Source organism: Solanum verrucosum, unplaced genomic scaffold (assembly GCF_900185275.1).
Source record: "Solanum verrucosum unplaced genomic scaffold, falcon-dt-bn FXZP01000154.1, whole genome shotgun sequence".
Taxonomy (NCBI): Eukaryota; Viridiplantae; Streptophyta; class Magnoliopsida; order Solanales; family Solanaceae; genus Solanum; species Solanum verrucosum.
The window spans coordinates 949,036-963,176 of NW_026020217.1; the positions used below are offsets into that span (position 1 = coordinate 949,036).

The window sequence follows — 14,141 nt, forward strand, 5'->3', positions numbered from 1 at the left end:
TGCATACACAGATTGTACATTGACATTGCTTGCAACAAGGCAATTGATAAAGAAAATGCCTTGTGATTATTTTGATAAGCAACATAGTGAGCAATTACATTTCAAATACTGAACATCGCTATATTAGAAACTGGACTTCAAGGTATACGTCCTGATAACAAATGTAAAACCACTGCCACAATAAACTCTACCAACACATGGTTTCCTGGACTGTTCATTGCATAAACTTACAACACGAGGGCTAGTTTGATCGTTTGTATCTCCTAAACCAAGCTGACCATGTTCACCCCAACCCCATGTCATTACTGATCCGTCATCTGCTGAAAAGTTGAAATAATACAGAAGTGAAGACGAGTGAATATGCCATTAATGGTTTGTAACAATAAACGTTTGCATCAGATCCTCACCTGTTACCACGGCAGAGTGCTCAGCTCCTGCACCAATTTGGACAACCTTTTTACTATAAAAGTCGAGGACTCTTTGCATGACACCTTCATCTTCTGTGCAAATGAGACAAAGTTGTGTTCAGCTTCAAGAGTGCAAAATGTGTGTGATGGAGCCATGGGCAGATACTTGTTACAATATGATTTGAAAGTTCAAATAGAATAAACCATTAAATAGTTAGGCTTAATTGTTATTACCTTACATTTGGTGTGGATAAGAATAAGTGTTAAGATTTAGAGGACCCTGAATTTGCCTTAAAACTATTTACCAGTACTGAAATGAAACAGACCTATTCAAATGAAATAGATATGGAAGATTCATATCGATCTCAACTAGTTTGTGAGTGAGACCTAATTGGCTGACTGATTAAGCCATCAAATAGCAAAAATCATAGATTTTCAATTTGATAACAAGTCTTAGAGACATTTAAGAGGGTGAAAACTGCAAGTTTGTGTCCAATAAATGAGGCTTGACATTATGTTTTGGAGAGTTGACTCCCACTAAGCCAAATTATTGTTGGACTGCTGTTCTTTTGTATGCAACTGAGCTCAGTAGACTCAGCAAACATTAACTCTTTTAATAGACTTTTGGGTCGACAACTGATATTCTTTCCATTTCAGGTTAAGAAGTCTACTGTTTTTCCTCTTCAAATATTAACTACACACAGGTAACCTTAACTCTTCTGTGGGACTTCTGAATGTATCTGATATTCTTTCCATCATATATTTGGAAAAGTACTTTTCCCCTCTTTTAATATCATTGAATTTGATGAAACACAGCAGGCAGTACTATCCGTATTTTGGTGCTTCCTATAAGTTTATTACTAATAGAGGTCATAGTAATCGGCCAAACCAACAATAACAATATACCCAGTGTAGTCCCACAAGTTGGGGTCTGGGGAGGGTAAGATGTACACAGATCTTACCACTACCTTAGTGGGTTAGAGAGGCTGTTCCCGCTAGACCCTTGACACAGTGACGCATTACCAAAGCAGGCTAGAAAGCAAGGTACCGGGCGAAACAGGGATTTGCAAATGGATGGTCAGTATGACAACTCGTGACCACATATAAACACATGATTTTATGAGAAGTTTAGTATAAAGTATTTGCAGCATCATTTTCACCTTTCAACTTAATTAAGAGAGGTAGATCTACTTCTTTCATACAAGGATTCAATCAAGTTAAGAGTAAAGACCATCCACTGTGAAAATCCAATCTAAAGAAGCAGGAGAAAGAGACGACAGATCCAAAAAATTTTACAAAAGTTTACACAGAAAGGTAATTGAAGATCATTACCAGATATATACTTCATCCCGTTTGCTTTTTGAGCACCAGTAGGAACATTATAATTGTACTTGCCAAGCATGTATACTTCCCCATCACCTATTAAAATGGTAAAGAGGACGTATTTATATTTCTATATACCTTGTAATATTCCCTTCATGTATCTTCAAAGCAATAATTGAGATCTAAAGCCCAGAATACCTGTCAATACAAGAGCGTGATTCCATCCTAATGCGACCTGGCTGAATAATAAGTCTGCAGTAACACGGCGGGGAGTATACACATCGGGGGCTCCATGAAATGCTCTTCCCCATATATATAAATGCCCATTCACTTAAAAAAAAAAAGATAAAAAATCTTAGCAATATATAACAAGTAAAAGTATCACCAACTTGATAAGATTATCATTCATTAACGGGATGAAGCTACAACCATCAAGTAGCCAATGCTGAGACCAGATAAAGGTTGGGCCAGTATCATTTGTATTGGATTACATAAGAGCACTTAGAAACTTACTGGCTATTGCTGTGCTGTGATCTCCATTTGCAGTGACACTCCTGATTTTGACATTTTCAAAACCCAAAGTAACTTGAGGAGTGCTAACTGTCTTCTGTTTGTCATCAGATATACCAAGTTGACCACGTTTTCCGGAACCAAATCCGTAGATAAGATCCTCTGTATCTCCTAAGAAGTTGATTGTAGTGAAAAATCAGCTTCAACAAATTCAATGTACATGCTTATGTTGAGACAAGTGTATGAACAAGCATTGTGGTAAAATTACTTGCTTCCAAATCGATGAGTACAATTTTAAGAAAAACTCTAATCAACCTGTTTTTTCTATCCTAACAAGGTGATAGCCTGATATGAAACCAGATATATAGAAATTATTAAGTATTGTACTATAACGAGCAATCTGTTCTTGAATTGTGTCGTTAACTATGACACACATAATTCATTTATATTATTCTTACTGGCTTATGATATTTGTGATATATCTCATAAAACCAGCTTAATGATATGATGGTGCAGACAGATGTTAAGGTTAGTACAGAACTAGCTAAAGAACTCCGTTTTCCACAACTGTACGAGAGAATGCAGAATTTCGCACTGAATTAATTTATACTAGTTTTGTTGTCACAACGAGAATAAAGAAACTATTGGCATACTCAACTTGATTACTTCACCATGCAGTAATCTCTGGAGTTCTTATGTTAAAAGACCTGATTGCTGTGACTAGTCACAACTCACAACAATTTGATTTCATTTCAAGCTCATCACTCATGGCAATAACCCATCTAATTATAGCTGTATAGTGCTAGCGAGAGTTTTAAGAGAAGCTTCAAAGCACTATCACACTATTATGGAAAATGACAAAACTATGGCCAATTATACAAATGAGAACAGAGATGCAGCACACAGCGTTCTCAGAAAGCAGCAACAGTGTTACAATGTTAATATAACCAGCTAGACAAAAAGTGCAATATTCAGCCTGCTTTACCTTTTAGTAAGACAAGTGAATGACGCATACCACAAGCAATTTGCTCGACATGCCTAGCCTTGAAGTGCAACACTTGTACAGGAGAACATCTTGAGATATAATCCCCATGCCCAAGCTGACCAAATGAACCATCTCCACAAGTGAATACGTAACCAGTATCTGGTAATTGTAAAACATTTACACTCTTAAGGCAAATTAAAACAGGTATTCAACTAAACAAGATTCCTCCAGTTATATACCACAATTATTCAGAGTCAAAATTGCAGCAAGAGAACATATAACATTCAGGAATATACTAAACCAAAATGTAGTTTCAAAAGTTCATATCATCTTTTTTTCCCCCTATTAATGGTCACAAAATATTTCATATCATCTGTTTCCCAAAAGCTTTCAGTTATCATCAGGAAAAGACCTTTACGAGTAACCTAGTGCACAAAGATGGCTTCTAACAAGGATATACAGATTTCTGCTGTAGTATCTGCACATTTCAATGTACCCTAAGCGTCAAGGAGTTAACTTTAACTTGGGAAGCCCAAAAACAACAACATACCCAATGTAATCCCACAAGTGGGTTTGGGAAGGTAGAGAAACAGTTTCGAAAGACCCTCGGCTCAAGTGCAACAAATCAAAGTAGTTTTGAAAAAGGAATTATGGCAGTGAAGAAAACATGTCAATTAATACAAAACATAATTGAAATGTCAGTGCACGAACTTTCAATTACAATATAATTAATAATATCCAAATAAGACCAACTGAGTAATAAAGTATTTCGGAACCAAACAACTGATAGTATGAAAAATAACAATCCAATGTCATATTAGATTCATAGCTGAAGCAGAAAGAATGAAACCTGAAACAAATCCTGAGTGATTCCATCCAGCAGAAGCATGTGTAATGAAGGCGCCTTCCAAAGACTCTACTGACTTTGGATGTAAACAGTTAACCATCTCCCCATGGCCTAACTGACCAGAATTACCCCTCCCCCATGTTAGCACTCTTCCACCTGCAAAACCCCAACAAACATGTTTTTACTTTGAACTTCATCAAAAAACATGTTTTTACTTTGAAAAGTAAAAATCTTTCTATTGAATCTCACACCAATGATGATATCTTTACCCAACAAGCTTGTTCGTTTTCTGTTTCCCTTTCTGTGAAAGTTCATCTAACCACCATCAAGTATTTTCCTTTTTATTAAAAAAAATCTAAGTCGCAATCTTTCCATTGAAGCTCACACCAAGATAGTACCATCTTTACATCAGAACCCCATCAAGATCTCTTCTTATCTTTTTCTGATATAATATTTCAATTGAAGCTCAACTCCAAATACTATGTCATCCTTTACTTCCTTGTTTAAAAAAATCTATATTTTTCCAATGAATTTGAATCTCACACCAAAAAGGTGTCATCTTAACTGCATGACACTATCAAATTTTTCATTTTTCCTTCTTAAAAAAGTCAATAGCTTTTCATTGAAATATCACATGAAAAAGGTGTCAATTTTACTGCAAAACCTTAAACCCTGCTAAATCTTAGTAGCTCAATTAGTTGGATACATGAACTTTCACCTTGTTGGTAAGGGTTCGATTCTCTATCTTGTAATTCTTTCCCCATTTTCCCTTCTTCTAACCCCACCCTCCAAAATAAAACTTAAACCCCATCAAGTAGAAAATACACATATTGAATCTCTCCCGAAAAAAAAGTGTCAACTTTACTGCAAAACCTTAAACCCTGCTAAATCTTAGTAGCTTAATTAGTTGGATACATGAACTTTCACATTGTTGGTAAGGGTTTGATTCTCTATCTTGTAATTCTTTCCCCATTTTCCTTTCTCCTAACTCCACCCTCCAAAATAAAACTTAAAACCCCATCAAGTAGAAAATACACAGATTGAATCTCACACGAAAAAGGTGTCAACTTTACTGCAAAACCTTAAAACACGAGAAATCTTAATAGCTTAGTTAGTTGTCTACGTGAACTTTCACCTTGTTGACAAGGGTTCGATTCTCCATCTAGTAATTCTTTCCCTTTCTCCTAATCCCACCCAAAAAAAGAAAACTTAAACCCCATCAAGTAAAAAACACATAAATACACAGATTTGAATCTCACACGAAAAAGGTGTCATCTTTACTGAAAAACCATAAACCCCATCAAGAATATAAGTTTTGAGAGTAGATTAACAGAGCATACCAGGGGTAAGGGCAATGACATGAGCTCCACCACAAGAGAGATGAGAAATAGGACCAAAAGAGGAAAGAGAATGGATGAGTTGAGGTTTGTGTTCATCTTGGAGTTTTCCTGTTCCTAATTGTCCCTCTGTTCCTGCTCCCCAGCTCCATATTTCTTCTTCTTCTTCTTCTCTGCTTTTAATTCTTTCGGTTTCTTCCATCACTTTGGACATATCATCAATCGTGTACTTTTATCTACTTTGATTTTGCAGTAAATGAGATGATTATGATAATCTTAAAAGATAGATAATTATTTGTAAATCTATACTATTTAATTTAAATTATCAAATAGAGTTTCTTTCTACATAAAAACTAATTATTAATTTTAACTTTAAATTATTGACACACTTAAAAATACCTCAATACTTAAATAACTAAACTTAATTTATCCACAATCGGTCACACACATCAAATAGTTTCTGAAAAGTGTTAAAACCTCCTAAACTTGGTGAAAATTTAGAGGTATATATCACTCATATTGCTAGATCGGACTATTTCAAAACTGTCAATAGTTCGAAGATGAAACTAATAATTCCTGTCGAATTTAGAATATATATATTAGAAGTGTACTATTTGATTGTACAAGTACAATGATAAGGTTGTATTAAATTAAAAAATAAAAGTTAATTATCTAAAATTTAAAAGTTTAATCCTATAAAAAAAATCAATTTATATTTTTCAAATTAATATATTTTAATTAAATTAATGGTAAAAACTAAAGTACAAAAAATTTATATGAACATAAAATGCATGTTTGACAAAAATAAATTTATTAAATTTAGATTTAAAAAAAAAAAATACTAAAACAAATGAAAAAACAAAATATAACAGAAATTCAAAGCAAAAAATTCACTTTCCAAACAGGTCCTAAATGTGGTGTTTGAGGAGTTCTCTAAGCAAAGCAAAGGGAATTACCAGTGATCGACGGCAACGATGATGGTGGATCTGAGTTCCTTCTCCGACGAGAAATTTGATCCCAAAAAATGGATAAACTCAGCGTGTCAGTCACGACATCCACAGGATCCACTGGACAAACACTTGATGGATCTGGAAATGAAGCTTCAGATGGTGTCCGAAGAGATCGCCGCTTCCCTGGAGGAGCAAAGCGCCGCCGCACTCCTCCGTGTCCCCCGCGCCAATCGAGATGTCATCCGCCTTCGTGACGATGCTCTCTCCCTTCGCTCCTCTCTCTCTGCCATCCTCCTAAAACTTAAAAAAGTTCTCTCTCTTTTCCCTACATTTACATTTTCTGTTATTGCATCATTTGCTTCACAGAAATTAAAGCAATGACACATTTCCTATCTCACAACTTTGATTCCATTGCAGGCTGAGGGATCGTCTGCTGAATCTGTAGCTACACTAGCAAAAGTTGATACTGTCAAGCGGAGAATGGAAGCTGCATATGAGACATTGCAGGTAATACTTTTGTTGAAGTAATGTTCAACCTAAATCATAACTCTACCTACATTAGCAATTATTGCAGTTTCATGCTAATTTTCTGATTTTATGACCTCGAAATACTTGAATTTTATTGTTCAAAGGATGCTGCTGGTTTAACTCAATTAAGTTCAACAGTGGAGGAAGTATTTGCTAGTGGTGACCTTCTACGAGCTGCAGAAACTCTGGCTAATATGAGGCACTGCTTGTCTGCCGTTGGAGAGGTGAGTTTCGACTCACTTGTTTTTACATAGCATGCCAATGTGTGTGGCATGTGCAGTGAAATTGTTCTTGCTTTATTAAGTCTCCTGCAATTTTCAGGTTGCTGAATTTGCCAATATTAGGAGGCAACTTGAAGTTTTAGAAGATAGACTAGACTCAGTGGTTCAACCTCGATTAACAGATGCTCTAAGCAATCGAAAGGTGACTTTAGCTCTCTTTCTCCTTTGTAATCCTTTTCTAAAGGTTATATTTTATGTTTACAAATGAATGCATTCTTCCACCATGAACCAGTAAGGAAAAAGTAAAAGACCCTTGTTGCTATTTCGTAGGTTGATGTTGCCCAAGAAATGCGTGCAATTCTACTGAGAATTGGGAGATTCAAGTCGTTAGAGCTGCACTACACCATGGTCCACCTCAAACCAATAAAGCGGCTTTGGGAAGATTTTGACTTGAGGCAGCAAGCTAATAAAGTTGCAAATGAGAAAAGTGAAATGGATAGACTATCAAATTCTCAGGATTTTCAACCGTCCATGATATCATTCTCAAGTTGGCTGACTAGTTTCTACGATGAATTGTTGCTTTATCTTGAACAGGAGTGGAAGTGGTACGAATCGCTTTTCTGCAACTTTTTCTTAGATATTTCTACTTAGTTTTGCACCTATGGCTTTGGTTCAGTGGGAAGGACACAATGTGAGACGTGTGAATGGGGTGCACGTCACGAGTTAGAATCCTGCCACTGACTAGTTGCCTGGAATTTAAGTGAAAGCAGGGTAGAGGGAAAGCTATATTCTCCAGAGTTTTGAACTGTGGACCAACTAATGTTGGGCCAGCTAACTCACTTGGTATTTTTTTTATGAAAAAAGAAAGAAAAAATCTACTTTGTTTTCCTCCTAGAGATTGGAAGTCATATGCTCTCTTGCTTTCAGATTTTTTAATTTTGTCTTAATTGAGTTTACTGATTAAGCATGCTTATATTCTAGACTGACATCTAGATATCGGTTCTTATTCGAGTACAACTTAGGAATAAAAAAGATTACTATCAGAAGAATGAAATGGATAAACGTCCCAAAAGGAGTTATTGGGTGGGTTTAGGCATTAGAGTAAGAACCTGGAGGTCCTAGGGTTTAAACAATGTCTTTAAAGGCTTCCTTGAGGCACCAGGCGCACCTAAGTACTGAAACTTAGGTGCTCCTGGTGCCTCAAGGAAGCCTTTAAAGACATTGTTTAAACCCTGGGACCTTAGGTCAAAAAAGCACTGAAACTTAGGTGCATTGCAGGTTGGGAGCTTCATTTCAGTTAAGTGGTACTTCATTGCAGTCATGAAAGTGCTTAGGTGTGCTTCTCATTGCTCATGGTATCTTGAAGTGGCAGGCACTATATGTGAAATCGTAATAAATAAATCATTATCGATGTATATGTTATTGACTAGGAATAGGAAATTAATGGTTTTTGTGTAAGAGATTAGTTACCAAATTTGGATAAGAAACATAATAAGACATCTTTGTATCTGAATCAGAAATTTGAAACAATTTTACCACTTATTTGACATTACTTTTACTTCATGACTCCAAAATATGTGTTCAAGCCTTAGTGATTTTTACTTCATATATTTCAGTAGTTGCTTCATATTTATTCATATATTGCTGTCTGTATTCATAGTATATTTTGATAAATCAAAATAATGTTTTGGTACACCAAGAAATAACTATGACTAGCTTCACGCCCAAAAATAGAATCAACTATTAATGCAACATGCAACACTGTTTGACCGTGTGCAGATTTAAAGAAACAAAGAAAGACTTTTGAAATTTATGGTCTAAAAGAACTCCTTAGACATTTGTGTGGCTATAAATAATCTCATTAAGGTTAAATGAGAATTTTAAGTCAAATTATATCTATAATATTATGACATTCTTTTTGGGATGAACTAAAAAGAAAACTATGCCACATGTATTGGGACAAGGAACTATTTGTTTTCTCACTCCTAAAATTGAAAAGAAACAAGTGAAGTGCTTGACAATATGCATGGAATTCTCAATTCTATTAGAAGGTTCTCTGCTTAGATTTTTTTCCTTCGTAGTATCCAAAAAGAAATAAGGAGGCAATCGTGTAAACCATAGGTCTTGGTTTCGAGCCCTGGAAATAAAGTTGTCATTGCTAGGGAGCGGTTACCCCCATAGTGGGACTTTATGGTGCAAGTCTGGATCAGCTGGGCACCAAAACAGAAAGCCGGACATTGGGTGGGAAACCAAAAGCAAAATGTTACTGGTGAAGCAACCAGGCTGGTGTTTCAACTGCACTCTTACACCTTTCCAACTGATTACATGCTGGAAAACAGTTCATGAAGAAGTTAAAATACAAAAGATATTATGTTTGCCACATTCTAGTAAGGTAAAAAAGAGAAGAGGAGGAGAGGGATTCTTCTAACTTTGCTTGTCTCGATTTATGAGGAAAATGCCTTTGATACAATACCAACCTACCTCTTGCTTTATAACCAAAACACGCCCTTTACCACCCAACCCCCTCCCCCCCTCAAAAAAAAAGGTCAAGAAAATAAAAAATGAGGAGACAACCTGATATCTCCATTTAATGATCCTCTAGTGAACAATAGATTTTTTGTTGCAGGTGTATGTTTGCCTTTCCAGAAGAATACAGAACTCTTGTACCAAACCTACTAATTGAAGCAATGTCAACTATTGGTGTGAGCTTTGCATCACTGATCAACCTTGCCATTGGGGATGCCGTGCCTGAGACAAAAGCCTTGGCCAAAGGTGAGGTTTTATTATTCTTTAGGAGTTTTTGAGAACCATGATCTGAATAACTTCTTGTTCTCTTGCACAGTTGCATGTAGTTTCATCTAAGCATAAGTTTATCATGTTTTCTGATCTTTCTGTTATGATGCTGCCTTCTCTGTTTCATCAAACATTCTGAAGAATCGGTGTCCAACTAGTTCACAAGCATATAAATGGCTTAAAGTAGTTATATACATGGAGTGTTGAAATTGACGTTTTGAGTGTGCAAATCAACCATTTGGATGTCAGTATCACCAATTTATGCATGGAAAGATTCAGCTCTAATTTCCCTATTTTGTTGTTTTTGGATGTCACTATCACTATACTTGGATAACAAAGTTCTTGGATGTTTTCCATCCATTCTGCCTCAGATTTTGCATTGACTTTCAGGTATAATTGACATTTCAAATGGAGATTTGCCAAAAGGTGCCAAGATTCAGACTAAACATTTGGAAGCCCTTATTGAACTTCATAATACAACAGGGAGCTTTGCTAGGAACATTCAACACCTGTTTTCAGATGCTGATCCTCAAGTTTTTTTGGATGCTCTGAAGGCAGTGTACCTTCCTTATGAATCTTTCAAAAGGCGGTAAGCATACAAAAAGCAAATATTCTTGTTTATCCCTTTTGACTTCTCAAATTCACATTTTTTCCCGGCTGCATATGGCATCCCCTTGTCCAGATACCAATTTTTTTCTATTCATTTTTCTTGGTGCTTTCTCTTGAGGAGCAGTACACTTGCTCTCACGCGAAGGTCTTTTATTTGATTGAACGCATTTATGTGGTGTGATTGAGTTGAGTACCATCATTATGTAAGTAGTATATATAGCCTTAGTCCTTTCAAGTCTTGTATTATTGAGTTGAGTACCATCTTCACGTAAGTTGTATACATAGCCGTAGTCCTTTCAAGTTTTGGATTATTGAGTTGGAGAAGTTCGTTCTCTTCTAGGTGACTGAGTTGCAAAAATTTAGTGCTTTTGATGAGGGTAGCAATATGGGTCTGTTGATTCTTCTTTCATTTCTTTTCTGCAAGCGTTTTTAGAAATAATGACTACTCAGTATCTTGTGATATGCGATATTACATCACTCTGTTTTCTCTCTCACATCCTTGACCTTTAGCTAGATGAAGCATAGCTGGAGCTGGTTGTAATAGATAAGTATCAACTTGTAGGTCAATAACTTGAAGTTTCCTGCTTAAATATCATCATCCTGGTACGATCAGACGTGTTGACTATTTACATGTAAAGATAATGTGTTGGGTGGTTTTGTTAGACCCTTGAGCATGTTTTTCAAGCACTTCATCTGGTGTCATTGGAGGATCTGGAGCGTAATTGCAAGGTTATCTGCTTTTCAGTATCAAGCATGTGTATCCTAAATGCTTCTAAATTTGTGATCTAGATATGGACAGATGGAGCGTGCAGTTCTCTCTAGTGAGATTGCAGGACTCGATCTCAGAGGAGCTGCTGTTACTCTTGTGGGAGTCCAGGGAGTTGAACTTAGTGAAACTGTACGAAGGATGGAAGAGTCAATTCCACAAGTCATTTTGCTTCTTGAAGCAGCAGTTGAAAGATGCATCAACTTTACTGGTGGTTCTGAGGTGGATGAGTTAATTCTCGTGCTGGATGATGTCATGCTACAGTATATTTCCACTTTGCAGGAGAACGTAAAATCATTGAGAGCTGTTTGTGGACTGGAAGTGGACGCTATTAGTACAAAGAAAGATACAGGAGCAGAAAGAAGGGAAGCAGCTTCAAATGCACGTAAAGTTGACTTCACATCAAGTGACGAGGAGTGGTCATTTGTTCAAGGTGCACTGCAGATCCTCACAGTTGCTGATTGTTTAACCAGCAGATCTTCAGTCTTTGAAGCTTCCCTCAAGGCTACTCTTGCTAGGTTGAGTACAAACCTCTCTCTCTCAGTTTTTGGGTCAAGTATTGATCAAAACAAGCCAGATGTAGTCAATGATGATGGAAATGGGCAATTATCTGTGGCTCGAAAGGCTGCCTTGGATGTGGCAGCTGTGAGACTGGTCGATATTCCTGAAAAGGCTCGGAAGCTTCTTAATTTATTGGAGCAGGTCAGTGGTTCCCACAATAGTTATACATATCTGGAAGTTTGTCTTTCTTTTGAGTTCCTTAGCAATTATATTCCTTCAATGCATCCTTGCCAAATCTTCTACAATGGCAATTTGATCTCACATTGACAACTTCTTTGTTGTGCCTTTTGCAGTCTAAAGATCCCAGGTTCCACGCACTTCCAGTAGCATCACAACGAGTTACAGCTTTCACAGACGCAGTCAATGAGCTTGTTTATGATGTTCTCATTTCAAAAATACGGCAGCACTTCAATGATTTGTCACGGCTGCCCATATGGTCATCTATTGAAGAACATAGTCTAAGGCCCCTCCCAACCTTCAGTGCATACCCCCAATCTTATGTGACTGGCGTTGGTGAATATCTCCTTACTTTACCCCAACAGCTAGAGCCTCTTGTAGAGAATATCTCCAACAGCGATCCCAATGCTGATGAGGCTCAGTACTTTGCAACTGAATGGATGTTCAAGGTATATATGTATTAGTTAAATATTTTATGATCAAGTGTTGAGCATTTACCTACAAATATCTGTGCTATCAACTGAATACTCAATAAAAAATCGAAAATATGAGGAGGCAACATGTAGAAGCGGAGTTTGATTAGGATCTACTTGTGTCTCCAAGTGTATTTCTTCTCACAATTATTTCCTTTGCCTTTGTTTTTGAAAAGGTTGCTGAAGGTGCCACGGCACTTTACATGGAACAGCTTCGAGGGATCCAGTATATAACAGATCGTGGAGCACAACAACTTTCTGTTGATATTGAGTATCTAAGCAATGTACTTTCAGCTCTATCAATGCCAATTCCTACATGTCTTGCTACATTCCAGACATGTTTTTCAACACCTAAAGATCAGCTCAAGGATCTTATAAAATCAGATTCAGGGAATCAGCTTGATCTTCCTACTGCTAACCTCGTCTGCAAGATGCGACGTATCAGTTTAGAATAATGACTACTTCTTAGTCATGCTGTGTTATTACAAGAAGGCATCTCACTTGTGCTGCAGCAATGGTACAACACTATACCCATTTGTTGTAGAGAGTTTAGTTTTCTCCTTTCTCCATAGATAACAATTGTGTTTACTTTCTGGACCTTGACACATTTTTGTACAAGTGCGTTCTCAAGTTATATGTGAAAGATAAACAGATAGATACTTGGATAGCTATGATTTTTGTCAGTAATTCTGAAAGAAAGATCCAAATTTCAATCAAAGGGTAATTTAATTCAAAAAGAAGATAAATACTCGTAGGGAAACAAAAGTAGGGAAAGAAAGAAAAGCTCATTATGTATTTATGGACAAGATAATATATTGTTATGATTATGGGTATTGCTAATTTGTTTATGAAATATTAATTATCTAAATTATGATTAGAATATTGATTAATCAATTGAACTTAAGTCATTAATTTCCTCATATTAATCCAAGAAAGAATTTGGGGAAAATAAAAAGAAGAGAAATGAAGAGAAGCAGGATCGTTTATATAGTTTGTGGGGGAGTATCTAAGCAATGTACTTGCATGCAATGGCGGATTTAGGGGTTGTCACTTGACAAGGTGTTCACTTGAACTTGTTCTACATATAAAGTATTTTTTTTATAGTTTATATATAGATTTTGAATCTCTTAATTTCAAGCGTAGATGTTGATTCAGTGGGTTAGGGAGTTCAAACTTCACCTTGAAGTTTCAAGTTCAAATTAGAAATAAGTATCAAAAACACACCTAAACTATCCTTTTTTTTAGTTTCATACCTAAACTATTGAGAGTGTGAGTTTCATACCTAAACTATCACTTTTTAGTTTGAGAAACACACCTCTCTTTAATTTTAAAAAATTGTCACATCACACTTCACATGGACAAAACATTCAACCTTGATGAGAGTGGTATAACACTCTCAATAGTTTAGGTATGAAACTCAAAAAAATAGTATAGTTTAGGTGTGTTTTGAAACTTATCTCTTCAAATTATATGCACTATATTTTTATTTTTCGAATCCTTTTAATGAAAATTCTAGATCTACCACTGACGGCATTCCATTAATTATATATCAACGTTGCAACAAAAATACTTGTATGTATGGCTCCTCTGGAAAATGGCAAAATTAGCCCTCAAGTACATATATTATATCCCAAAACAGATAAAAGAATTTCAA

General features: G+C 36.2%; 2 protein-coding genes across 3 annotated transcripts; one reads left to right on the forward strand and one right to left on the reverse strand.

The window, feature by feature from the left end:
- Positions 1–43: 43 nt before the first annotated feature.
- LOC125830836 (ultraviolet-B receptor UVR8) lies at positions 44–5,662 on the reverse strand. 2 transcript variants are annotated; one of them, XM_049510014.1, is made up of 8 exons: positions 5,413–5,662; positions 4,076–4,228; positions 3,226–3,384; positions 2,244–2,411; positions 1,929–2,060; positions 1,740–1,826; positions 408–500; positions 44–317 (listed from the first exon to the last, which is right to left on the reverse strand). In XM_049510014.1, exons 1-8 carry the CDS (start codon positions 5,621–5,623, stop codon positions 124–126), a joined length of 1,197 nt encoding a protein of 398 aa, XP_049365971.1. In that variant the 5' UTR covers positions 5,624–5,662; the 3' UTR covers positions 44–123. The 2 variants fall into 2 exon arrangements, with proteins under 2 accessions (XP_049365971.1, XP_049365970.1); XM_049510013.1 differs by having other exon boundaries at positions 44–320.
- A 661-nt stretch (positions 5,663–6,323) lies between these two features.
- Positions 6,324–13,134, forward strand: LOC125830835 (conserved oligomeric Golgi complex subunit 7). Its single transcript, XM_049510012.1, has 10 exons — positions 6,324–6,668; positions 6,777–6,866; positions 6,992–7,111; positions 7,209–7,310; positions 7,439–7,713; positions 9,735–9,880; positions 10,292–10,490; positions 11,300–11,978; positions 12,131–12,463; positions 12,664–13,134. The coding sequence occupies exons 1-10, from the start codon at positions 6,384–6,386 to the stop codon at positions 12,940–12,942; spliced, it is 2,508 nt and encodes an 835-aa protein (XP_049365969.1). The 5' UTR covers positions 6,324–6,383; the 3' UTR covers positions 12,943–13,134.
- The last annotated feature ends 1,007 nt before the right edge of the window (positions 13,135–14,141 follow it).

Coding starts and splice junctions, on each gene's coding strand:
- LOC125830836 (XM_049510013.1), bottom strand. CDS start 5,623: ATGTCCAAAGTGATGGAAGAAACCGAAAGAATTAAAAGCAGAGAAGAA. Junction 3,385..4,075: donor TCACTCAGGATTTGTTTCAG/GTTTCATTCTTT, acceptor TACAATTACCAG/ATACTGGTTACGTATTCACT. Junction 501..1,739: donor CGGGATGAAGTATATATCTG/GTAATGATCTTC, acceptor TCATTTGCACAG/AAGATGAAGGTGTCATGCAA.
- LOC125830835 (XM_049510012.1), top strand. CDS start 6,384: ATGATGGTGGATCTGAGTTCCTTCTCCGACGAGAAATTTGATCCCAAA. Junction 7,714..9,734: donor CTTGAACAGGAGTGGAAGTG/GTACGAATCGCT, acceptor TTTTTGTTGCAG/GTGTATGTTTGCCTTTCCAG. Junction 10,491..11,299: donor TATGAATCTTTCAAAAGGCG/GTAAGCATACAA, acceptor TTTGTGATCTAG/ATATGGACAGATGGAGCGTG.